Consider the following 25,243-nt stretch of genomic DNA (forward strand, 5'->3'; position numbering starts at 1 on the left):
AGGCTTGGGACGTTGAGGGCTAATAAAACCTGATTTACCTACATAATAACATAATTATGGATAGTTTCTCTCAGCCTCATCTTCTTTATAAAGATAAACTTGTCTAGGAGATCACTTTTGCTTCATTTCAGGGATAAAAATCTGTGATGCTATATTTAGATCTAAAATCTGCTCGATTTATGTGCTTACTGTTTTCTTGATCCTTTCGCTCTTCCTTCCCTTTCCTATTCTAATACAATTATTTATTGAACTTCTACTGTGTGCTAGACTAAGACTAGGTCCTTAACACTCATGTTACCTGCCGACCGGTCCCGGCACACATAGTTGGAGTCCCTGTGAACAACAGATAAAACATTACCCTATCTAGTGCCATCGTCGTAATTTCTGTCATGCTCAAGCCCGTTGTTACAGTCAACTGTGTCAGTCTCGTTGAGAGTCGTCCTCTCTTTCCCTCTCTCTCCATCTTTCCCACCATAATACCTTTTTTCCAAGGACTGGCTGGCTTCCTTTGCCAACATGACCATAGTGTGTCAGGTCAAGTTTCATCATCCTTGCTTTCCAGACAGATTTGTTCGATATTTTGACAGTCAAGTATTCTTTACACAATTCAAAGGTATTTTATCTTCAATATTCTTTATACATTGTCTAATTTTCCCATGCACTTGAAGCAATTGAAAATAGCATGGCTTGAATCAGGTACATCTTAGTCTTTAAATGCAAATCTTTGTTATTTAGCACTTTCCAGCCGTTTCTCAGCATAGATCTTCCTAATGCATCATGTCTTTTGATTTCTTGACTGTTGCTATCATGGATGTTGATTGTGGATTCAAGTAAAATTAAGTCATTAACAACTTCAGTCATCAAAGTGAATATGAAAGCAAGAATGGACTGCAGGAAAGTTCTGAGCCCCATAAAACTGTAGATTCTTGTGTATGTTTTTATGTTGCTCCACATAAGACTTAGAACTTTGAAATTTTTTTTAAATTCAAGATTCAATTTAAAATTCAAAGTTTTCATACATTAACTTCTATTAACTGCTTGATATTTCATTTATTTTGATAATATTTTAATCAGTTTCTTGACACTCATAAAATTTGGCTCCCCATTAAATCTAGCCATCTGACAACTGTGTGACTTATAGCCTTCACTATCTCACTGGTCCACAACTCCTTTTCCCTCTTAGCTCTCCCCATCCCTACAAATGGCCCAGTCCACTTGTTTCTCAAATCTTAGTGATAACTATAATTTCTTGTTCCTTCACATCTCATATTCAGCTCCTTGGCAAATCATCTTTGCTAGGCTACTACCACCTCCTTAGGAAAACCAAGCAGGTTTTTAGTGAATCAGTTCTTACTCATGCGTTGCAGAGAAAGATACTCCTTCTGGCCTTTCTTCCCAATCACCTATGGGTGGATTCAAACTTCCAACCTTTAAATTAGTAGTCAAATGCTTGACTGTTTACACCACCTGTGGACTCCATCACTCTTCTCAAACTTACTGCTGTCAAGTTGGAACTGACTCAGCTGCCCCTCCAGTGGGTTTCCAAGACTGTAGATCTCATGGGAGATTGCTCATTTTTCCCTCTTGATGGATTAGTAATGCCAAAATATAGCCTTTGGGTTACTAGCACAACTCTCTGCACAGTCCACTCCACCAGAGTTCCCTACCACCACGCTAGCCCTTAAGTTCTGAGGTGGATGTACCCCTACCTAGTCTGTAAAGATTCTTAAACTGTGCTATTCCACAAGGGCATTAGTAAAGGTATATTAAACCTGCTGTGGAAAATATTCTTGTACTAAAGAAGCTAATGACTGTTTTAATCTCAACAGGAAACCCTCACGACTATGTAGGAATGATTCCAAATAACAGATGTGTGTGCATCACAAGTGCATAACTCTGTTCGTAGATAGAAACAAGAGTGGCACTGGTCAGACAGCTGAAGATCTCATTAAAGAAATCATTTGTTTCCAAGAGTCCAAGATTATGTTGATTATTTTCCTTAATTTGCCCATTTGTTATTTAATAACAAAATAATGAGACTTATTTTTCTGGTGCTGTTATAGCAAATAATGCCTGTGTTTTCTGCCTGTGCCTTGGAAATAACTTTGGCCCTGAGGCCAAGTATTTAGTGGCTTCAGATAAAGAGGAGATAGTTAATAACTATTCCAGAGCATGGGACCCTCCTAGATTGACTTTTGCTATAAAAATGATTGCCATTATTCCTGGCCAAGATATAAGCATTTTACATAAAATTTTTCCTGTAATCTTCACAGCCCTAGGAACCTTGACAATGGAGTGGATTAAGCTCTTAGCTGCTAGCCAAAAGACCTGCTATTCTTTCCACCAACCTCTGGAGAGAGAAAGATGAGGCAGTGTGCATCCATGAAGATTTACATCCTTGGATACCCAATGGGAATAGGGTGGCTGTGAGTCAGAATAGACTCCATAGTAGTGGTGTTTTTATTGTTGATTCATCTCCCCCCAGTCATAAAAAAGGCATTTTTCCCCCTCACCACTTCTTACTCAAATGACATGGTGCCTGGTTAATTGGCTTGCTCAAGGTTATATAACTAGAAAGTGGTTTTCTAAAGGTGTTCTTACTCAGAGCAACTAATTTTGTAAGCATGAATTGTATTCACTGTTTTGGTTACCTCACCCTACCCATCAGTGGTTCTTAACTTTTTAAAATGGTCTTAAGACCCTTTTGAAAATTATAAACCTTCCTTGGAGAAATAAAGGCACTCACAAAATTTTAATTAAGATTTCAAAACCTTCTGAAGTCCATCTTCTAATTCTGAGCAGGAAGCACCCATAGGTTATGGCTTTTGCTACTTAGCTAAAAAAGTACATTCTTTAACTGAAATAAAGCTTAATTGAATTGACTTATTTCTTTGTTATTTTTTGTGGGTGTACCATCAAATTGGATCTGACTGGTACAGGAGGAGATTGCCCCGCCTTCTCCAGCAGAGCATCTGGTGGATTCTAACTGTGAATTGACTATGTCACCCAAAGAACAACTTTCTTACTAAAAGATGATCAGAAAATGCAACACACACATTGCATGTAAACAGACATCATATCACGTTATCAGTGAGGAAAGTGCCAGAGACTTACTCAATGGTTGTTGGGAGTCTTAGTCAACCTGATGGCATGTAACACCACCACTTTCCTCATTGCCCCTTAGAGGCAAGGATGGTGAAACTTCGTCTTATTTATTTAGGACATATTCTCAGGAGCAGTCAATCCTTGGAGAGAGAAAGAAAGGAGGCCTCCACAAGATGGATTGACACAATGACTGCCAGAATGAGCTAGAGCAGCACAGAGCTGTGAGGATGGTGCATGATGGAGCAAGGTTCAGGGTTATTGTTCTAGGGTCGCGGAGGGCTTGTCCACTTGAGGGCACCTAACAATAGCTTTCCTCATTAACCTCTGGGCTATAGCCAAGTCTTCTTTTTATTAAAAAAAAAAAAGTTTAAAAAAATGTCAGTAGTATTCTATCTTCAGCAGGATTTTGCTAGGTGTGCTGTTAGTGATATTGTTTGCTAATTTTATACTCAATTGGGTCACCTTGTTTTGGAATGGGAATAAATATGGATCTCTTCCAGTCATTTAACCAAGTTGTTGTCCTCCAGATTTCTTGGCACAACCTGATGAGCACATGTAGGGCAGCACCTGTTTGTTGAAATGTGTCTATACCAATAGACATCAATTCCTGGGGCTTTATTTTTTTGCCAAGTCCTTCAGAGCAGCCTGCACTTCCTCCTTCATCACCATTGCCTCTTCCCCCCACCCCGCCACCATCAGCATGGGTTTTATTTGTCAAAAGACATTATACTTGACCTCCAAATTTGGATGACAATTTACTGATGAGATTCAGAACCTTGGGATACTCTGATATTTTGACATATTTGCTGGGTTCTGGGCCACATCCTGAAAGGCCATCATAACTTCTGGATCCTGCATGGCTGCAAGAACCTCTGGGTCACTAAGAATCTCACTGAGGCCAGGCATTCCCGCCATTCCAGGCATGGCCCCTCCCAATCCAGACATTCCTCCAGGAAAGCCTCCTGGAAAAGCAACATATTGCAATCCTGACTGTCACCTGGCTTCTTCCTCCCTCTGGGCGTGTTCATGTTCTTCCAGAGCCTTCTTAACTCTCTCTGTCCTCTCTTTGATCTCTCACTCTTCACGTTTTCTTTCATACCTTCTCCGATGTTCTGCAGTTTTCTGGGCCCGTGGTTAAACTTATTTCAGATGCACTAGCATCTTCATCAAGTCCAGTTGACAAGCAAGGGCAAGATCGTGTACTGCTTCTTCCCAATGACCCAGAAGTCTGTGTGCTTTCCCGGGGTGCTTTCCCGCACGACTCAGACCTCAGACGGCTGAGCTGAATCAGGTTTAATTTCAATGGCTCTGTCACAGTCTCGAATGGCAGCATTTGGCTTCTGTAATTTGATGAAGACGCTGGCTCTCTTGGCATACAGACTGCCTAAGTGAGGATTAAATTTGATGGCATCTGTGAATAAGTCAATGGCTTCTCTGCAGCTCACCTTAATTTAGGGCATCAGTGGCAGCCACTTTCTTCTCATTGGCCTCATCCATCATCTCTACATTTTCCGTTTCCTGAGGGGCATCAATGTCTGCTTCAATCACACCTTGGCCTTTGAGCTGTGGTGCTGAAGAAGAGTATTGAGGGTACCATGGACTGCTAGGAAAACAAACAGATTCATCCTGCAAAGGGTTAAACTGGGCGGCTTCTTGGAGGCAAGGATTCTGAGGCTCCATCTAACATACTTTGGACATGTTGTAAGCAAGGACCAGTCCTTGGAGTGGGACATCATGCTTGGTAGGGTGGAGGGACAGCGCAGGAAGGGAAGATCCTCTATGAGGTGGACTGATTCAGTGAATGGGGTAATTGGGATGAGTGTATCAGAGACAGTGCGATTGTCACAGGACAGAGCAGAGTTTAGGGCTGTTGTACATAGGGTCGCTATGAGTCGCAAATGACTCGACGGCACATAACAACAACAACAGATCACTTTCCTCACTTGTTGGCTCATTTGTCTTTAGGTCTTTCTCTGGTTTCTTGATATCTGGTTTTTCTTCCTTGACATTTTCTTCTGATTTAGCTTTATGAGTAGCAGGTGGTATTTTATAACCCATGCTCTCCACCCACTCCTTCAGGAAGCGCATTTCCTCTCTGTGCAGAATGCTAGGGTCCTGCTTACATCCCAAAGCTCGCTCACTTTGCAGGGATCCATTTTGTGCAGGCAGCAGGAGGTGGCGGGCACAGTAGCAACTAAGACCGGATTCCAGATCCAGGCCCTGGCTAGGCGTGACCATGCACAAGGGGGCAGAGGCCATTGCCTCTTGATCATATGTTGTTTCATGAAATTCTTCTATGTCAGTCAATTCTTTTGGTACAATGACTCTGTAAATCAGCTGTTGGGGACATCTCCAGAGTACTGAAAAGCAAAGATGTCAGAGACTAAGGTGCTCCTGATCCAGGCCATGGTCTTCACAATTACTTGCTATGCATCAGAGAGATGGACAATGACTAAAGATGACAAAAGAATAATAGATGCCTTTGAACTGTGGTGCTGGAGAAGAGTCATGAACATACCACAGACTGCCAAGGAAACAAATAAACCTGCCTTGGAGAGCGTGAAGCCAAGTTTCTCCTTGGAGGCTAGGATTTTGAAGCTCCTCTCATACTCTGGGCTTGTGGCCAGGAGGGAGTGGTCCTTGGAGAAGGACATCATGTCTGGAAGAGTGGACAGACAGACCAGGAGAGAAAGACCCCGGATGAGATGAATTGATACAATAACGAGGGGAAAAGGGTTAGGTGTGTCGTAATTAGTGAGACTGGTTCTGCTGCACATGGGTCGCGGGCGACTCGGGGACACATGACAACAACAACAATCTCCTTTAAACCAGCGCTCTCTTTTTTCTCTTTTCCACCTTTAAGAAGGTTGTGCAAGAACGCCCCTCTGCTTCCACTGTTTGGAAAATAGATGAAAAATACACTGAATAAATGGCTGAGGACTTGTGGCCAGTTCCTCCCCCTTTGTTTCCTTACCCTGCTCCCAACCAGATGTGCATCGAACTTTGCCTTCCCCCTTTATACTATCTGGAGCATTTCCTCTGTGAATAAGGGTCAGCATGCTGTGGACAGCGTAGGGAAAAAATGGATGTTTATGGGAAATAAGAGCACATAGCAGAAACACTAACGTTCCACAAGCGGTACCCTCCACAGTGCCTCCAGTAAGTTCTAGAGGAGAATTTGGCATCAGAAGATAAACCCCAGAATAGGTCCCAGAGCCCTCAGTCCAGCTGGCCCGCTGAAAAACCTGGAAAGTGGATTTTCTTCATTCTTCCTCCCGGAAACTCTCTGAGGCCGCTCTTACTGAGCATGTGCACACGGTGCTGCGCATGCTCCGCTGGAATCGCGTTCGGTTTCTGTTGCAGGACCAGCGGTATCTCTTAGCGTAACCGGAACTGTCCGTCGCGGGCTGGCCGCCTTCATCTCCCGCGGCCTCGTCGTCTCCGAGCCTCCCAGCCCTCCTTCCCTCTTCACCCGGCTGCTCTTTCCCCAAAACAGCCGTCATGAGGGTGAGACCGCCGGCGTCGTCTCGACTTCAGTGGCCGCGGCTGTGGCTGCTGTCGCTGCTCCTCCTTGGGGCGGCCCCAGGCCTGCGCCGCAGCGACGCCTTCTACTTGCCCGGCCTGGCTCCCGTCAACTTCTGCGAGGAAGACAAAAAGAGCGGCGAATGCAAGGTGGGTAAGGACTGGCAGCCAGTCAGGGCACTGCCGCAGGGAGGGTCGCCTCCTGTCCGGGAGAGCGGGGCCCCGGGTCGGAGCTCCGGGAAGGGGGCGTTGCAGGGGGTTGGGTCGAGGTTGCCGGGAAGCGCTGGGGCTCAGCCTCCTTTGAGTTGCATATTCTGGAAATGGCCTTTGTAGGGGCAGATTGATGAAGACTCAATGGGCCTCACGTTTTACCCGCCAAGTTATATGAGGAATAGTATTAAGTTTTACTTTGAAGGGGGGACTGTGTGTTGAGCTCCCTGGAAGTTGAGTTCCTGAAGTTGAGCCTTTGAGTTCTCTCTGTGCACGGTGTTCAGCGATCGTGCAATGCTGAGGTCTCCCATCCCTGTCTATAGAAGTTAGACCCTCAGTCCGGTGATACTGCGGAACTACAACCTAGTTACAGTTTCCATAACTTTTTTTACTCTGTTGCTTCCTGTTACATTGTATTTTCCTTTGGGGGAGCTCCCAGTTGGTCCTGACTTGTTCTGTCTTTGATATCTCTACTCTAACTTTGCAAGTTGTTGCTTTCTGGTGAAATCAATAAAAAAAGTTGTGTCAGTTGAATGTAGAAATTATTACTGTAGTGGTTGAAACACTTAATTTTTGCCTACAGGGAATTTTTAATAGAGGAAAAATACTTAAAACCACGCCGCTTAGTTTTTTGGACAGGATTTTAAATACCAAAGGGGGGTTATGGGAGGGGAGAAAGTGGTGGTTTCTTTCAAAGGCAAGTTTTGAAAACTTTGATCTTGTAAGACATTCACGCTCAAAGTTTATGTTTAACTGATTGTAAAAGAGGCGGAAGTAGGATATAACGACACACATTCAGCATTACACCTTCTCACTTAGCAGCTGTCTTCCTAGTCTGATATTTCACCTTTAAGACCGCAGTAAAAATCAGCGAGCTGTTTTGCACATTAAGGACTTTGGTTTGTCAGTAATTTGTCACCAGAGAAGGAAAAGAACACCGGCAAGAGAAATAATGCTGGTTGTAATGGTTATGGTTAAACTTGGCTGGGTCAGGATTCTCAGTGGTTTAACAGTTTTGTAATTTTCTGGTCCTTCATTTTCATGCAACACCAATTTTCTGATAACTACCTAATCTGATAGCTAGAGAACTACGTGGTTCGAATCCACCAGCAGCAGCTCCATTGGGAGAAAGATGGACAAAACAACTCCCGTGAATTTACTGTGAACCCGCTTGAGGGTCTCCTCTGGGTCGCTTCCGACTCAATGGTACACAGCAACAGCCTAATCTTTGGAACCTAACAATGCCAGTACATGAGGAGTGGGCTTATTTGATTTTGTTAAAACTGTTTTGAGTATTATTTAGGCTGTTGTTGACCTTATATACTGTAGAGTCCGAACCAATCCATATCTGACCGTGCAGCCAGTTTTCAGAGGCAGTTTACGCATGGGAGGAGATCGACCTTCTTTCTCGGTGGCCTCAAACCTCCTACCTTGGGGATTACAGCGCAGCTTCTTGCCTCTAGGCCATCAGAGCTCCATTACAGACTTTATACCACCTATAAAACCTGCCACCGTTGACTCAGTTTTGACATTATAATTTCAGGACAGAAAAGAACCTTGATGGCATAATGGGCTGCTGACTGAAAGATCAGTAGCAAGAATCCCCTAGTGACTCCTCAGGAGAAAGATAAGCAGTCTCTTCCTGTAAAGATTTACATCCTCAGAAACCTGATGGTGGGATGCATTGAGTTGTAATCGACTTGACCACACTGGGTTTGTTTTCTATTTGGTGTTTGTTTTTTTGAAAACTAGGATTGATTAGAACTTCCCCACAGTTTCCCAAGCTCTGTTATGGTCTTTGCAATTACTTGCAATGCATCAGAGAGCTGGACAATGACTAGGGAGGATAGAAGGAGAATTGATGCCTTTGAGCTGTGGTGTTGGAGAAGAGTATTGAACTGCTAGGAAGACAAACAGGTTTGTCCTGGGGAGGGTGAAGCTGGGCTGCATCTTAGAGGCAAGGATTCTGAAGCTTCTTCTGACATACTTAGGACATGTTACGGGGGGGACCAGTCCTTGGAGAGGGACGTCATGCTTGGGAGGGTGGAGGGACAGAGCAGGAGAGGAAGACCTTCAATGAGATGGATTGATTCAGTGACTGGGGTAATGGGGGCAGATGTGTCGGACATGGTGAGATTGGCACAAGTTAGGGCAGAGTTTAGGGCTGTTATAATTAGGGTCGTTATGAGTCACAGGTGACTCAAGGGCACATAACAACAACAGTTCTTTACAAAAGCAGACTGTCACATCTTTACCCTGTAGAGAAGGTGTTTATTTTATTACTGCAAGGTTTACAGTAGCTGTGAATTTTGAGCAAAAGAAGCTATTAAGTTCTTAATGGCATTTTTGAGTTTCTGTTTGGATAGCTATCTTGAATGACATATAGACATAGATTTATTTAAAAATTAGGTACCCTATGGGTCACTTGCTGTGCATCTGAAAGCTGGGCAATGAATAAGGATGACAGAAGAAGAATTGACACCTTTGAACTGTGATGTTGGGGAAGAGCACTGAACATGAATGGCTAAGAGAATGAACAGATACGTCTTGGAGAGGGTGAAGCCAGAGTGAGTGCTCTTCGAATAATCACATACTTTGGGCATGTTCCTAATAGGGGCTATTCCTTGGAGAAGGACGTGATGCTGGGAAGGGTGGAGAGGAAGACCCTCAACCAGGTGGACTGATATGGTGACTGAAGCAGTAGGCTCTTATGTATCAGGAATTGGTCACATCTTTTGTTCATAGAGTCACTATGAGTTGTACTGGATGGCACCTAACAACACCATCATCACTATCCTGTGTGTCAGAGAAAGTGAGATTGGCTGAAGATAGAGCAGAGTTCAGAACTGTTGTACATAGGGTCAGCAGCACATAACAGCAATAAAAACGAAATGTTAGGATTGTTAAGGTTTATTCAAGTCATCTGATAACATTTGAGCACTTTAGCTTGCATGCCCTGCAGTGCAAGACACTGTCACCCCCTTCTAGATTTCTGGTAAAACTCTTATTCAAGGAGGTGAGAGGGAGGAAGATGTGTTCTTTGCTAGCACAGTGGTTTTTCCATTTAATATTTTAGTAATTAATCTTTTTGGAAGCAGGAGTGGCATCCACTTCCACAGTAGCTTGCCTCTGGAAACCCTATGAACCTGGAGAAAGGACGAGAGTTATACAGGTGTCCAGGACTTTGGATCATAGGGTCGCTATGAGTCACCTGCAACTCAATGGCACTTAACAACAACAACAACAATTAATCTTTAAGATCTAGTATTTGGTCTTTACATTTAATTTTATCAGCAATCATAAGTTATATCTTTATGCTTCAAAGATGAAAAATAAAGCCTTTACCCTCTAGGAACCTTAAGTAAGAGACTTAAGACTTATGAATATATCATCGAGTTAGTTATAAAAGATGTGTGTCCAAAGTATACTTAAACATAAATGAGGAAACATCTGTGGATTGGAGTCTTCAGGGAAAGCTACAGGGAGGAAGTAACATTTGAGATGGGCTTCAGAAAATGAGTGTGAATGACTTTTTTTTTTTTTTTAGGTTTTTTAAAAAAAATTTATTTTAATATTTTTAAAAATAATTTTAATGAACATTTACAGAGATTTTGGATTTCCATTCATTCATTGCTGTACTTGTCTCGTGAGTGACATTTTTAAGTGGTCTACCAGTTAGATTTGTATATTATTAATAGATCCTTTTAAAGTAGCTACTTTTAATGTTAATTTTAGGGAGTCTTTTTTAGATATAAGATTTTAAAGGTAAAAAGTAAAGGCAAATCTGAAATGTTTGGATTTTAATCTTTTTGCCAGCTGCTCTCATGTTTTCTTCAATGGAAACAATGTATATAAGAACAAATGAATGTGCTTTTAGGACTTTTTTCCTATAGTTTGACTGGAGAAGGGAATTTGATGCAAATTTTAATATTTTATTAGATTTTCAGAGAAGAAACTTTAACTATAAACCGTTTCATTTTTATTATTTCAGTCAGGGTACTTACTAACTTATTCTGACCAGTTTTCATGTTTGTTAAGGAGGACCATTTTGTACACATGATTCAGAAAAGCTGAAGGATCTTCTTTTAAAAATGAAAAAAAAAAAAACCCAAAACCCAAGAATTGTGATATGGGAATAATTATTTTCAGAAAATGCTGTTACAAATTCGATTAATTGATCCCTCACTTACTAGGTAGATCATTGATAATGCTTCCATTAGCTTTTGTTTTCTTAAAATAAGGAAAATAATCTTATTTTCTTATGATATGCTTCCTTCCAGAGACATCCCTTTAAACAAAAAAAAGAGGAAAAGTAGACAGTCATTTTTGTTATACTGTAAAGTGAAAATGTGAACATAAACCAAGAATATCATGCATAATTTATATAGTAATAATTTTCACAGTATTCCAAAGTACCTTGTCTTGTCAGGGTAATTACAGATTGAGCTATATGGTTTTCCTGCAGAATCCATTTTGTTTTTGTTGTTATTTGCTGTTGAGTAGAGTACAACTCACAGTGACTCTATGAACAAAAAATCTGAACCCTGTTTCATCTTGTGCCATCCTCACACTTCCTGACACACAAGAGCCCATTGCAGCAGTCACCAAATCAGTACACCTGGTTGAAGGTCTTTCATTCCTTCACTGACCCTCGGCCCTTCCTAGCAACATGCCCAGAGTATGTGAAGCGAAGTCTCATCATTCTTGCCTCCGGCTGCACCCTCTCCAAGACATATCTATTTGTCTTTTTGGCCATTCATGGCATGGTGTTCAGTGCTTTTCTCTAACACCACAGTTCAAAGGCATCAGTTCTTCTTATGTCATCCTTATTCATTGTCCAGCTCTCAAATGCATGATCAGAAAGACTATGGCCTAAATCAGATGCACCTTAGTTCTCAAACTGACACATTTATTCTTCAATAATTTGGAGAGGTCCCTAACTGCAGATTTTCCCATTGCAATGTGTCTCCTTATTTCCTGACTGCTGATACCAGGGGTGATAATTCTGGATCCAACAAGATGAAGCTGTTGACAATTTTAATCTCCTCTCCATCATGATGCTGCCTGTTGGTCCAGTGGTAAAAATCTTTGTTTTCCTGGCATTGAAATGCAATCCATACCGAAGTCTTCATTCCTTGATCTTCTGCAACAAATACTTCAAATCCTCCTCACTTTCAGCAAGCAAGGTTGTGTGATCTGCATAACACAGGTTATTGATGAGTCTCCCTCCAATTTGATACCACACTCCTCTTCATAGAGTTTAGCCTCTTGGATAATTTGCTCAGTGTACAGATTGAATAGGTATGGAGAGAGAATATAATCCTGACATACTCCCTTCTTAATTTTAAACCATGCAGTCATTGTTCCCCTACTTTGTTCATACAGCATCTCCTGGTCCAGGTATAGGTTCTGCATGAACACAATTAAGTGCTCTGGGACTCCAGTTCTTCTCAGCATCAGCCACAACTTGTTGTAGTCCACACAGTCAGATGCCTTTGCATAGTCAGTAAAGCATACATAGACATTCTTCACTGTGTCAGAAGGCTGCACTGCAATCCCAAAGGCCCTCAGTTCAAGTCCATCAGCTGCTCTGCAGGAGAAGGATGAGCAATCTTCTCTTGTGCAATTAACTGCCTCTGAAATCCTGCCGAAGGGTCAGCTGTGGTTCGGTTCTTACTCAGTGGTACACAACACCACCAATCACCCAGCCATATGGTGAAAGTCAAAGCCAGTGACTACAAAAGTAATTTTGAACAATCAGTCTGTTTTACCAAGTTTGATGCCTTTCTCTTAGGACTAGCCCCTCCTGATAACATGCTCAAAGTATCCTAGCATCTAAGGAACACTCTGGATGCACTTCTTCCTAACAGATTTGTTAGATCTTTTGCAGACCATGGTTTATTCAATTTTCTTTACTACACGATTCAAAGGTATCAATGGTCATTTAGTTCTTCCTTATTGCACTTATCATGGACTGCCAAGAGAGCAGACAGGTTTATCCAGGAAAGGGTGAAACCAAGCTGTTGTCTGGAAGCAAGGATTTTGAAGTTCACATACTTTGGACATGTTGTCAGGAGGGACCAGTCCTTGGAGAAGGACATAATGATTGGAAGGGTATCACTTGTGTTTGATAATCATCTATCTTTTCCTTCCTAAACTAAGCAAAGATAATGATAGACAAACAGTAGATAAGAAAAGTTACTGTCTTAGTATTCTTTTTTTTAGAAGTCCTTCTTTCCCATTTCCTTTATCCCCTCTCTCTACCTATCAAAATGTACAACCTTGTGATTTTCTGCCTACCCATCCTCACTCCTCTGTTCCCACCCCTTCCACCCTTGTGTCCCCATACATGGTTTAATAGTTATTCAGTTTTTTCAATAATAGTTTTATGCAATATTTGTCCTTATAAAACTTAGTTCACAGAGTATAATGTTGTCCAGTCTCTCCCAAGTTATATAGTATTTTCCTAAATCATTCCTCCTGAGTACTGCATAGTATTCCATTGGGTGAATGTACCGCAGTTTCTCAATCCATTTGGTTATGGTTGGACATTTGGGTTGTTGCCATGTTCTTGCAATGGTAAATAATGCTGCTATGAACATTAGTGTACAAATCTCTATTTGTGTCTCAGTTCTAATTTCCTTGGGATATATTTCTAGTGGTGGAATAGTTCGGTCATATGAAGTTTCTGTGTCCAGCTCTTTGAGGAAATGCCAAACTGCTTTCTAGAATGGTTGTACCATTTTACAATCCCACCAACAGTGTATGAGAGTTCTCACGTCTCCACATCCTCCAACATTTATTGCTTTTGCTGCCCTGATAAACATTGCCAATGCTACTGGGGTGAGATAGTATCTCATTGTAGTTTTGATTTGCATCTCTCTTATTGCCAATGATTTTGAGCATTTCTTCATGTTTCTGTTGACCATCTGAATGTCTTCATCTCTGAAAAATCTTTCCATGTCTTTTGCTCGTTTTGTAATTGGGTTATCAGCCTTTTTGTTCTAGAAGCCCAAGAGTATTCTGTAAACTTTTGTTATGAGACCCTTGTCTGAGATGGTATGGCCACATGTTTTTTCCCAGTTGATAGGTTTTCTTTTTACCCTGTTGGAAAAGTTTTGATATTCATAGGAATTTAATCTTTAGAAAGTCCCTTTCATCAATTTTAGCCCCTCCAAATTGTGTATTTCTGGCTGTATTTGTCAGCCTCTTTATACCATAGGGTAGGCCTTCTAATGTTGGCCCCAGTTTGTCTCTTACGAAGAACTTTCTGGTTTTGACCTTTACCCTATGTTTGATGTTAGATGTGGATCCTGTTTTAGCTTTCTGCAGGTAGCAAGCAGTCCATTTTGCCAGCACCATTTATTGAAGAGGTTATCATTTTCCCTTTTGATAGGTTTTATTTCCTTGTCAAATATCAGTTGACCATAGATAGACGGGTCCATTTCTGGGTTCTTGATTCTGTTCCATTGGTTTATGTGCCTGTCATTGTACCAGTGCAATGCTGTTTTGCTTATTACCACTGTGTAGTAGGTTTTAAAGGCAGGGAGTGCATGCCTCCCCTTCATTTTTGTTTTTCATAAGTGCTTTGTTAATTCAGAGTCACTTGTCTCTCCAAATAAACTTAGAAGTTGCCTTTTCGATCTCCTTAAAAAAATGAATTTGTTATCAGGATTGCGTTGAACATGTAGATTACTTTTGGTAGGATTGTCATTTTCACTTTATTGTAATTTCTTATCCAGGTACAGGGCACATTTATATTTATTTAGATACTATTTCTAACAGAAGTGTAAACGTAGTTTTCTTCGTACAGGTCTTTTATGTCTCTAGTTTGGTTAATTCCCAAGTATATCAATTTGTGGCTGGTTATTGTAAATGATACTGCTTTCTTGGTTTTCTTCTCCGAGTTTTCTTTGTTACTATAGAGAGATCCACTGACTTGTATATTGATCTTGTATTCTGCCACCTTAATAAATTGCTCCACTAGCTCTAACAGTCCTTGGGGTTTTCTTCCACAGAAACTTAAAGATTTTTTTTTTCTTTCTGTAATTCTTATTCAGATCCCCAGTGTAAACAACACTTACTAATTTAACTTACTGTGGATTAGTTACCTCACTAAATGTTTGCCATTTATTATTGCCTCAATACATCCTTACATTAAAGATTATTACTTACCCACGGGCACATAATTTATTATGAGTACACCTTGTATTTAAAATGTCCAGCCATTTTTATGAGGTGAAGCAACATGACTGTATAGGCATTGTACATTTCTACTAACCTTAACAAATTCAGAAGGAACCCCCTCTCCCCAAAAATTAAAGAACAATTTGGTGTAACTTACAGACTCCAAACTTTGGATACCAGTCAAAAGGTGGTGGTGGTTATTAGGTGCCATTGAGTAGAGTATGACTCATAACGACCCTTTGAATAACATTGCTGAACCCTATCTTATCCTGTTCCATCCTCACAATCTCTTACACACTCAAGCCCATTCCTGCAGTGACTGTGTATACCCACCTGGTTGATGGTCTTCCTCCCCTTTGTCATCTCTTCATCTTCCCAAGCACGATGTCCCTCTCCAAGGGATAACCTCTCCTAGTAACATGCCCAACGTATGTTAGACAAAGATTTTTGATCTTTGTCTCCTAGAAGCACTCTCCCTACAGCTTCTCAGAGGATTATCTATTTGGTTTTTTTGGCAGTCCATGGGACATTCAGCAGTCTTTCTCAACCACAATTCAAAAGCATCAGTTCTTCTTTTATCCTTAGTTATTGATCAGGTCTCAGATGCATAGCAACTGATTAAAAAGACTATAACCTGAATCAGGTGAACCTTAGTCCTCAAATTAACATCATCACTATGAAGAATTGTTTATTACCTTCCCAGTTTCCACCAGAATGACTTGTATTTGCTTCCTTCCTTGGATGTCTGGAGAGGGGGAGGGATTAACCTCATTACTCATAGTAATTTGGAGAGGTCCCTGGCTGCAGACTTTCCCAGTGCAGTATGTCTCCTGATCTCCAGACTCTGGTTTGTGTATCCAAGTAAGATTGATAATCTCAATTTTTTTCTCCATCTATCATGATGTTGCCATTTGGTCCAGCAGTGAAGATTTTTGTTTTCTTAATATTGAGATGTAATCCATATTGAAAGCTGCAATTTTTGATCCTCTGTAGCAAGTTCTTTAAGCCCTTCTCACTTTCCACATAGGAGGGCCAATAATATAGAAATATTATAGAATATATATATGAATAATATAGAAAAGAGTAACATAAACATTGAAACAGGAGTGGTTCTTCACTCATTGGCCCCACTCTTCACCCCTGCTTAGCATGGCCATCTTAGGGTAGCTGCAGTAACAGGGACCTTCAGGCAGAGAATGTATATTGAAACAGTACAGACAGTACAGCAGAGCTAGTGCAGTTATGGCTGGAGCTCCCGGGCAGAGTCTTGTGTCAGTTTGGCACATCCAGTTCAGTCAAGACAAGGGTTTAAGGGCAGTAGTGTGATAGAGATAAAGACAGAGCAAATGCTCTGTTCTGGGGAGTCCTGTGTTAAGGGGACAAAGCCAGAGCCAGTAATGGCCAGTACTTCTGAAAAGGGGTGGTTTGCGTTGAATTGGCACAGTCAGCCTTCAGGGAGCCCATTGGTGAAACCAGACTGGTGCTCCTGGGTAGAGAGGACTCTCATGAGAAGTAAGGCAATCTTTGAAACATCTGTGACTAGTGTGGAGGCAAGGAGGGGGGAAGCCAGGGAGCTGTAGCAGAGGATCTGATAGTGAATCTACCCAGCTTCCATTTCCAGGCTGGAAATCTAGAGCTAGTACTGCACAGCTGGTATTCCTGAATGGGGAGCCTGTGACAACTGTTGCTCCCAGTTGAGGAGTTTGGGACAGAAGCTCCAAAGCCAGTGCTCTTCATATACAGTAAAAAGCAAAAAAATTCATTAGAGTTGCTCTAGCGGATTTGAATTGACAGAAGAATAAGTGAACTTGAAGAAAGGGGAATTACGATTATCAAGTCCAAGACACAGAATACAGATAAATGAACAGAGCCAAGGAGACTTATAGACACCCTCAAGAGAACTATTACACACGTTAATGCAGTCCCAGAAGAAGGAAAAAGGGAGCAGAAAGAGTATTTGAAGGAGTAACTTCAGAATTCCCAAATCTAATGAAAGACAAGGAATTACCTATCTAACAAACTCCATGAACTACAAGTAGAGTGAATTTAAAGAGCACAACTCAGATACATTTTAATAAAATTTTAAAATCTGAGTTAATTTTGAAAGCAGCAGAAGAAAAGCAAATCTTCATGTGCAAGCAGTCTTCAGTAATGGAGGCAAGAAGGCAGTGATGTTTAAAGTACTGAATAAAAGAACTATTAACAATATCATTAATATCACATGCAAGATTCTGCTGAAGATTATCCAAAAATGACTGGAACTGCACATCAACAAAGAACTACCAGAAGTGCAGGCTGGGTTTAGAAGGGGTCGTGGTATTAGGGATATTGTAGCTTATGTTAGATGGATCTTGGCTGAACGCAGAGAGTACCAGAGGAATGTCTGTCTGTGTTTCATTGATTATGCAAAGGCATTTGACTGTGTGGATCATAACAAACTGTGGCTGACTCTGAGAAGAATGGGAATCCCAGAACACTTGATCCTGCTAATGCAAAACCTATACTTGGACCAGGAGACAGTCATCAGAACAGTGCAGGGAAACACTGAATAGTTCAAAATTGGGAAGGGTGTATGCCAGGGATGTGTCCTACCTGCATACGTTTTCAATCTATATGCAGAACAGATTATCCGGGAGGCTGGGCTCTATGAGGAGATTGGAGATGCATCAGGATTGGAGGTAGACTCATCAACAATCTGCTTTATGCAGATGACACAACCTTGCTTGCTGAAACTGAGGAGGACCTGTAGCGCTTGCTGCAGGTCAAGGACTGCAGCCTTCAGTATGTACTGAAGCTAAGCATCAAGAAAACAAAGATTCTCACCACTGGGCCAATTGACAACATTATGTTAGAAGATGAAGAGATTGAGATTGATCGTAGCTTTAGTTTTCTTGGTTCCACAATCAACACTGTTGGCACCAGCAGTCAGGAAATTAAAAGATGTATTGCGATGGGAAAGTCTGCTGTTAGAGATCTCTCCAAAGTACTGAAGAGCAGTGATGTCAATCTGGAGACTAAGGTGTGCCTGATACAGGTCATCATCTTTGTAATCACTTGCTATACATCAGAAAGCTGGACAATGACTAGGAATGATAGGAGAATTGATACCTTTGAGCTGTGGTGTTGGAGAAGAGTATTGAATATACCATGGACTGCTAAGAGAATGAACAGGTTCATCCTGGAGAGGTTTAAACCAGGCTGCTCCATGGAGGCAAGGATTCTACAGCTTCGTCTGACATACTTTGGATGTGTTGCAAGGAGGGACCAGTCCTTAGAAAGGGATGTTATACTTGAGAGGGTGGAGGGACAGCATAGGAGAGGAAGACCCTCTATGAGATGGATTGATTCAGTGACTGGGTTAATGGGAATAGGTGTGTCAGAAAAAGTGAGATTGGCACAGGATAGAGCAGAGGTTAGGGTTGTTGTACATAGGGTCACCATGAGTCACAGGCTACTCAGTGGCACATAACAACAACAACAGCCCTCCCAAGAATACCAGGTCCTGAAAAAGAGTCCTTTAAGAATGAAAGCAAAATTTAAAATACTCCCAGATAAACAAAAGCTTTACCACTTGACTTACCCTTAATTATGCTCATCTGAACCTACCTGTACATGCACTAAGAGGCAGTTGTTTGAACAAAGAGAGAAGATACTGTATGCTTCATAATCTGTAAAGAAGCTTGTCAGGGTTGCATCCTTTCACCATACCTAGTCAGTCTGGATACTGAGCAAATCTAAGAAGTTGAACTATATGAAGAATATGACATTAAGTTTGGAGGAAGATGACAAAACTGCTTGCTGAAATCTTGAAGCACTTACTGAAGTAGAACAAAGATGGGTTAATGAGGTTTTTTACATAGATTTGTAGTATAAAGATAAGAATATCATTCAGAGGATTTTTTATAGCCTTCAGTATAGAATATATTTCAACAGTATGGGTTACATTTAAAAAAGACTCCAGCACTCAATCATCCTCATAATGGAACAAATGAGTCACTTCATGGTTAGTGCAGAAAAGATGGAAGTTGTCAAGCATAGAATTTTAGTCAGATCCACTACCTACAACCATGGAAGCTGCAATTGAGAAATCAAGCAACATATAGCAGTGTGCAGATCTGCTCAAAGTGACAAAGAGGAATCATGTTATTTTAAAAATTATAGTAAAGAGCACTTGATCTAAGCCATGCTATTTTCAGTTGCTTTGTTTGCGGTTGAAAGTTGGACAATAAGGAAGACCATAGAATTGATGGCTTTGAATTGTGGTGTTAAAGAACAATATTGGATATAACATGGACTGCCAAAAGAAGACAAATGTATTTTTAGAGGAAGTGCAGCATGAGTAATCCTCTGATGCAAAAATGTGAGAGATATCACATACTTTGATCGGAGCTCTAATGGCCTTGTGGTAAGAAGCTGTGCTGCAATCCCAAATGCATTTAGTTCGAATCCACAAGCTCCTCCCCAGCAGAAGCTTTATTGCCTCAGAAAACCCACCTGAGGGTCAGCTATGAATTGGCTCCAACTTGACAACATATCCAACCACCACCATAGGATTTGCAGGGACCTTACATACTGTCTAGAGAGCTAAAATGGGACGTGCGAGCAAAGGTCCATGAGCAGAGTCTCTGAAGGGCAAGAGGGAATAAGACTAGGATAGCCTCTTTCTGCCCCAGAGCAAAAAGCAGATATGGAGCTAATAACCCAGCCCCATGGTGCCTCTAAATAAGCACACCAGTAGCAAGAGGTTAGTTTATTTGTTGCTGACTCAGACTCACAGTTGTGGTACTGAGAATGGGGTTTATTAGGGAAGAATTGAAGAGTGGAAGAGACAAAGACTATCACCCAAAGGAAGTCCAGGTTTTCAGCAGTTCCAGGGCACTTTCCTCAGCGCAGGCAGTTCAGCAGTCAAATCCAAATCATCCAGCAAAATTTCCTTAGAGCAGTTATAAGTCAACTTCTCCTCCAAGCATCAGGCAAGAACAGCAAAAATCTTTAACTGTGGCCTTTATCTCAGGGCTCCTTTGCTTACACTTTGCCAGTTTCTCTATAGCAATGCCAGAGTCTCTCCACCACCATCACCAGGGTCTCACCACAAAGGTTTTGCTCTTATAAGACTCTTGCCCCCACAAGTCTTGCTTGCCTCAAGTCTTGCTGTCCTGTGTGGGAAGCACTTTCTCTTATCCTAGTCCCACAGCTGTTGATGATTTGCAAGATGATGTCCTGTAATTATGGCATGTGGAGACCAGAAGGGGCTAACTGTAATGACTGAAAAAAAAATCCCATTTTTAGGCTAATACCACACATAATTTAGGCATGTTATAAGAGTTGATATGTTGATTTTAGGTAAGATAGACTTTAAGTCAGAATCTGTAATAGGATACAAAGAAGGAACTATCCTGTTGCTATTGAATTGATTATAACTCATGGCAACCCCTGTGTTACAGAGTAGAATTGTTCCATTGGATTTTCTTAGCTGTAATTTTTACAAAAGCAGATGGCCAGGCCTTTCTTCCATGGTGGTGCCATTGGGTGAGTTCAAGCCATTGGTTGGTTTGTAGATGATCATGAGCCATTTGTACTACCTCTGGAACTTTAAAAAACAAAGGAGAGCATTATAGTGATAAAATGTCATCTCATCAAGATGATAAAACAATTATATATAGGCACTAAATGTCAAGAGTTCTTTAATACATAACAAACAGTGACAGAATTTCAAAGGCTAAATTGATTATTCTACAGTAAACCTTGGAGACTTACAGAAATGGATATAGCATTTATATGAATAAAGAAATAGAGGCTTTAAATAATGATCTTGTAAGCCTGAGTGCTCCTTGGAGGCAAAGATGATAAAGTTTCATCTCACATACTTCAGGCATGTTGTTAGAAGAGGCTGTTCCTTGGAGAAGGACATCATGCTTGGAAAGATGGAGGATTGTTGAAAGAGAGGATTGTCCAACTAGGTGGATTGATACAATGACTGCTGCAACTGGCTCTAGTGTGTCAGTGTGAAGATGACACAGGTTAGGACAGGGTTCAGATCTGTTGTTCATAGACTTGCGATAGGTCATCCTTGACGTTACCTAACAACAAAGTTTTAATGGTTCTTCTGGAAAAAAAAAAAAAGATTAATAAAAGAAGTACTGAGGGAGCTTTGGAGGCAAAGAAGTACTGAGGGAGCCTAGAGGCAAAAGCTGTGCTGCAATCCCAGAGGTACGTGGTTCAAATCTACCAGATGGAGAAGGAGGGGCAATGTCCTCCTGTTCCAGTTGGATCCGATTTGACAGCACACTACAACAACAACAACAGCAACAACAAGAAGTACTGTCAACTGGCTTAAAGGCAGAGTAGGAAAACAGATAAACTGATGAGAGTAGTACAAGTGGAGATTTCCAGAACTGATGTTTGAGGCTAATTTGGTTTTTAAATAGTTTGCTAGTCATATTAAACTTCAGCTTATATGTAATGAAACCAAAGTTATATGAGAGAACAAAAAGTAGTAAATGAATTCTTTCATAGATATGTTCAGAAATTATATTTAAAGAAAAATTAACACTATTTCAGAGATGATGAACTCTCAGTCTATTATTTAAAAAAATACAAGAAAGGTATGACATGTACCTTTGAAAAGTTTATTCTTATGCCAACAAGGCTAATGAAAAATAACAGTATTATTCTATGCTTATATAAACATTGGTGTCTAAACTTTTATATATACCTGAAATTCTTAATGAGAGACTTTTAAGAAAATATTTGTTTGTAGGACAAGATCCCAAGAAAAGCAGCAGACACTATCAAAGAAATAGATGATTCCATTTTGAGAGAGTAAGACTAAACGGACATGTCAGGAAACTAAGAAATGGAGTTTTTCTCCAGCATTGTAATCCAAGAGCAAAAGATACTTATGAAACTTCAGAGAGGAAATTACAGGCTAACCAACTACTGTAGCTTCATCCATTGGGTAGAAATGTAAGAAATTTCCTCTCAAATTTATATGCTCTTCTCTTGAACACTATCACATTTTTCACACAAATCAGATCTCTGAACTTTGCACCTTGTTTTGAAATCAAAGAACTCTGAAAAATACCAAGAAAGTAGAGTTCAGCTGTAGATCAGTAATGTAGAACAGTAATACCTTGTTTCTGTACAGTCCACAGCTTGTCTGTTGTTTATTTAACATTTTTAAATGCCTGGGGGGAACCAAGGAATAATACTTAGTAACAAGTGAAAATTATATGACATTCACATTTCAGGGTCTGTAAATGAAATTTTATTCAATACAGCCAGGCTTGTTGGTTTTATAGCAGCGAAATTGGCTTGCAACAGAGAAGTCATGTCCTGCAAAACCTAAAATACTTACCTTCTGGTTCTTTATTAACAAAATTTGCCAATTCCTGGTCTAGATGACATAAAATTAAAAGAGGTATTTGTATTTCTCTAGGAGAAGATAAAAATGTACTTTTCAAGAATAAAAATGTGAAACATGTACAGGGATTGTTGTCAGGTGCTGTTAAGTATGACTCAGTGAGTATGACCCATAGCGTCCTTATGAACAGCAGATAGGAACTCTATCCTATCCTGCCATCCTCATCATCTTTAATACACTTGGGCTCATTGACAACAGTCACTGTTGTCAGTCCATCTGGTTTAGGGTCTTCCTCTCTTTTGCCATCCTTCAAATTGATAAGGATATTATATGAATAATATTAAACAGTATATAACTTTATAAGCTGCCCATTTAGTAGCTGTTAGCTTCTTGTGACTATTTAAAAGTCATTAGAATTGAGTAGCCATGTCAGTTAAGAATTCAGTTACAAACCACAGAGTTTAGCAGTTTCAGTTCACCAGAAGCATGGGATGATAGGTCAAGTGATGTGTTTCTGAAATGTCACAGCTTTGGAAATCCTATGAAACAGTTCTCTGCACACCAGAGAGTCACCATGAGTGGGCAGTCAACAACAATCACCTCATGCTGCTAGTGCATACTGTATTTAACAGTGCCGTTTGTTTTAATAGATCTCTTAACACCTCGCTTTTGGGGATATAGCTAGTATAGAGGATGTTTCCCCCATACTAGTTAGTGAGATCAGACTTAGAAATGTGATTTTCTTTTTGTAACTTCATGATTAGGGTCCAGAAGAAGTCAGAGAGCTAACTCTATTTAAAGATGTTCCCCAAGTCAGCAGCTCCTATTTAATGATTTTTTGCTTAGCATCAAAAGTAACTGCAGGGGATAAATTGTTAAACTCAAGAATTATATCACGAATAATAATGAGCCTCTATTGAGAGGATGGTAATGCATGGATGAATGTTAAATTTAATAGGAGCCGTTGAGTAGACAGTGACTCATAGTGACCTTATGAATCGTAGATCTACACCTCCCCTTGCCTGCACCATCCTCACTCACCGATATATGAGAGCCCATTGTTACAACTTCTTATTGTCTTGTCTTTGGCTAACTCTCTACTTTTCCAAGCATAATGTGTTTTTTAAGGACTGATCCTTCCTATCACTATACCAAAATTATGTGAGAGAAAGTTTCATTACCCTTGCCTCTAACTAGCAACTGTGAAATTTAGCTACACCTGGAGAAATTTTAAGAGCTTTAACAGGAAGGTAGTTGTGAGGTACTATTGAGTTGACTACAACCCATAGCAACCCTGTGAACAGATTGAAACCTTGTCCTGTCCAGTTCCCTCTCAACCATCTCTGCCATGCTCAAGCCCATTGTTGCATCATTTTGTTAATCCATCTCATTGTGGATCTTCTCTTTCACCAGTCTTCTGCTTTTCCAAGTGTAGTATTTTTTTTCCAAGGACTGATGCCTCCTCATAATATTTGCAAAGCTTTGGAGGCTAGAGTAGGAAGGTACTATCTTTAAGTTTCCCATATTTATTAATAAGTTAACACCATTTCATCCCCTCATATCTTATTTTGTTTTTATTAATTTCCTTATTGTTCCTCCCTTGTACCTCAACCTTCTCAAACTGATCAAAGCAGTCTTCTAAAGTTGAACAGAGGAATCATGGTATGGTGGTTAAGTGCTTTGTTGGTAAATAAATGAAACTTTCCAGTAGCAATCCATAAGAGAATACCTAGTGATCTGCACCTTGCAAAGTGTACTGCCTAGAAACCCATGTGGGGTAGTTCTGTTTTGTCAAATAAGGTCACTATGAGTTGGAATCAAGTTTTTGACACACAAATTTAAACCATGTTGTCTTTGTGTGTCTAAGAGTGGGCATCTTCATCAGGCTGTGTTTCCAGTATAGTTGATCTAGAAATATCTTCAGTGTTACTAGCATTTTTACATGGTTGTGTGAATGTTTTGGTAATGGTAAAAAATTGTTTTAATTATTTTTAGACTTCAATTTTGGATTGAGAAATAAGATTTTTTAAAGATAGCCTATAAGTCTGTCTTAGAGAAGGTGAAACCAAGTTTCTCCTTGGAGGCAAGGATTTTGAAACTCTATCTTATATACTTTGGGCATGTTGTTAGGAGGGGTCAGTCCTTGAAAAAGGACTTCATGCTTGGAAGGGTAGAAGATAAGTGCAAGAGAGGAAGACCCTGGATGAGATGGATTTACACAGTGACTGCGACAATGGGATCATGTGTATTGGAGATGGTGAGGTTTGCTCAGGATAGGACAAGGTTCAGTGCTGCTGTTCATAGGTTCGCTATGAGCTATAGTTGGCTCAACACCACGTAACAATAACATATATTAATGTAATGAATGTTTTTAATTAAAATATACTGAGAATACCATAGACTGCTAGGAAAACAAATAGATTTGTCCTGGAGAGGGTTAAACCGGGTGGCTCCTTGGAGGCAAGGATTCTGAGGCTCCGTCTAACTTACTTTGGACATGTAGTGAGGAGAGACCGGTCCTTGGAGAGGGACATCATGCTTGGGAGGGTGGAGGGACGGCGCAGGAGAGGAAGGCCCTCTATGAGGTGGATTGATTCAGTGACTGGGATAATTGGGATGGGAGTGTCAGAGACAGTGCGATTGGCACAGGACAGAGCGGAGTTTAGGGCTGTTGTACATAGGGTCGCTGTGAGTCGCAGGCGACTCGACGGCACATAACAACTACAGATATTTTAGAGTTTGTTGTTGTTATGTACTTTTTAGTTGGAATTGACTCAGGTTGACTTTCCCCTTGGTTTTCAGAGGCTATAAATCACAGAAGAGGAGATTGCCCATCTTTTTCCCACAGAGCAACTG

At 40.7% G+C, this 25,243-nt stretch overlaps 1 protein-coding gene and 1 pseudogene across 1 annotated transcript in view; one reads left to right on the plus strand and one right to left on the minus strand.

Annotated features, from left to right (window-relative positions):
• Positions 1–3,829: 3,829 nt before the first annotated feature.
• On the minus strand, positions 3,830–5,261 carry LOC102854985 (annotated as a pseudogene).
• A 1,130-nt stretch (positions 5,262–6,391) lies between these two features.
• The window catches only part of TM9SF2 (transmembrane 9 superfamily member 2), a 76,528-nt gene continuing 57,676 nt past the window's right edge, over positions 6,392–25,243 (plus strand). The window contains exon 1 of the mRNA XM_006879379.1: positions 6,392–6,777. Within this exon, the coding sequence (XP_006879441.1) occupies positions 6,607–6,777 (171 nt within the window). The 5' untranslated portion in view covers positions 6,392–6,606. The remainder of the gene's footprint in view (positions 6,778–25,243) is intronic.

Source organism: Elephantulus edwardii, unplaced genomic scaffold (genome assembly GCF_000299155.1).
Source record: "Elephantulus edwardii isolate Elephantulus edwardi_28Jun2011 unplaced genomic scaffold, EleEdw1.0 scaffold00003, whole genome shotgun sequence".
NCBI classification, from domain to species: domain Eukaryota; kingdom Metazoa; phylum Chordata; class Mammalia; order Macroscelidea; family Macroscelididae; genus Elephantulus; species Elephantulus edwardii.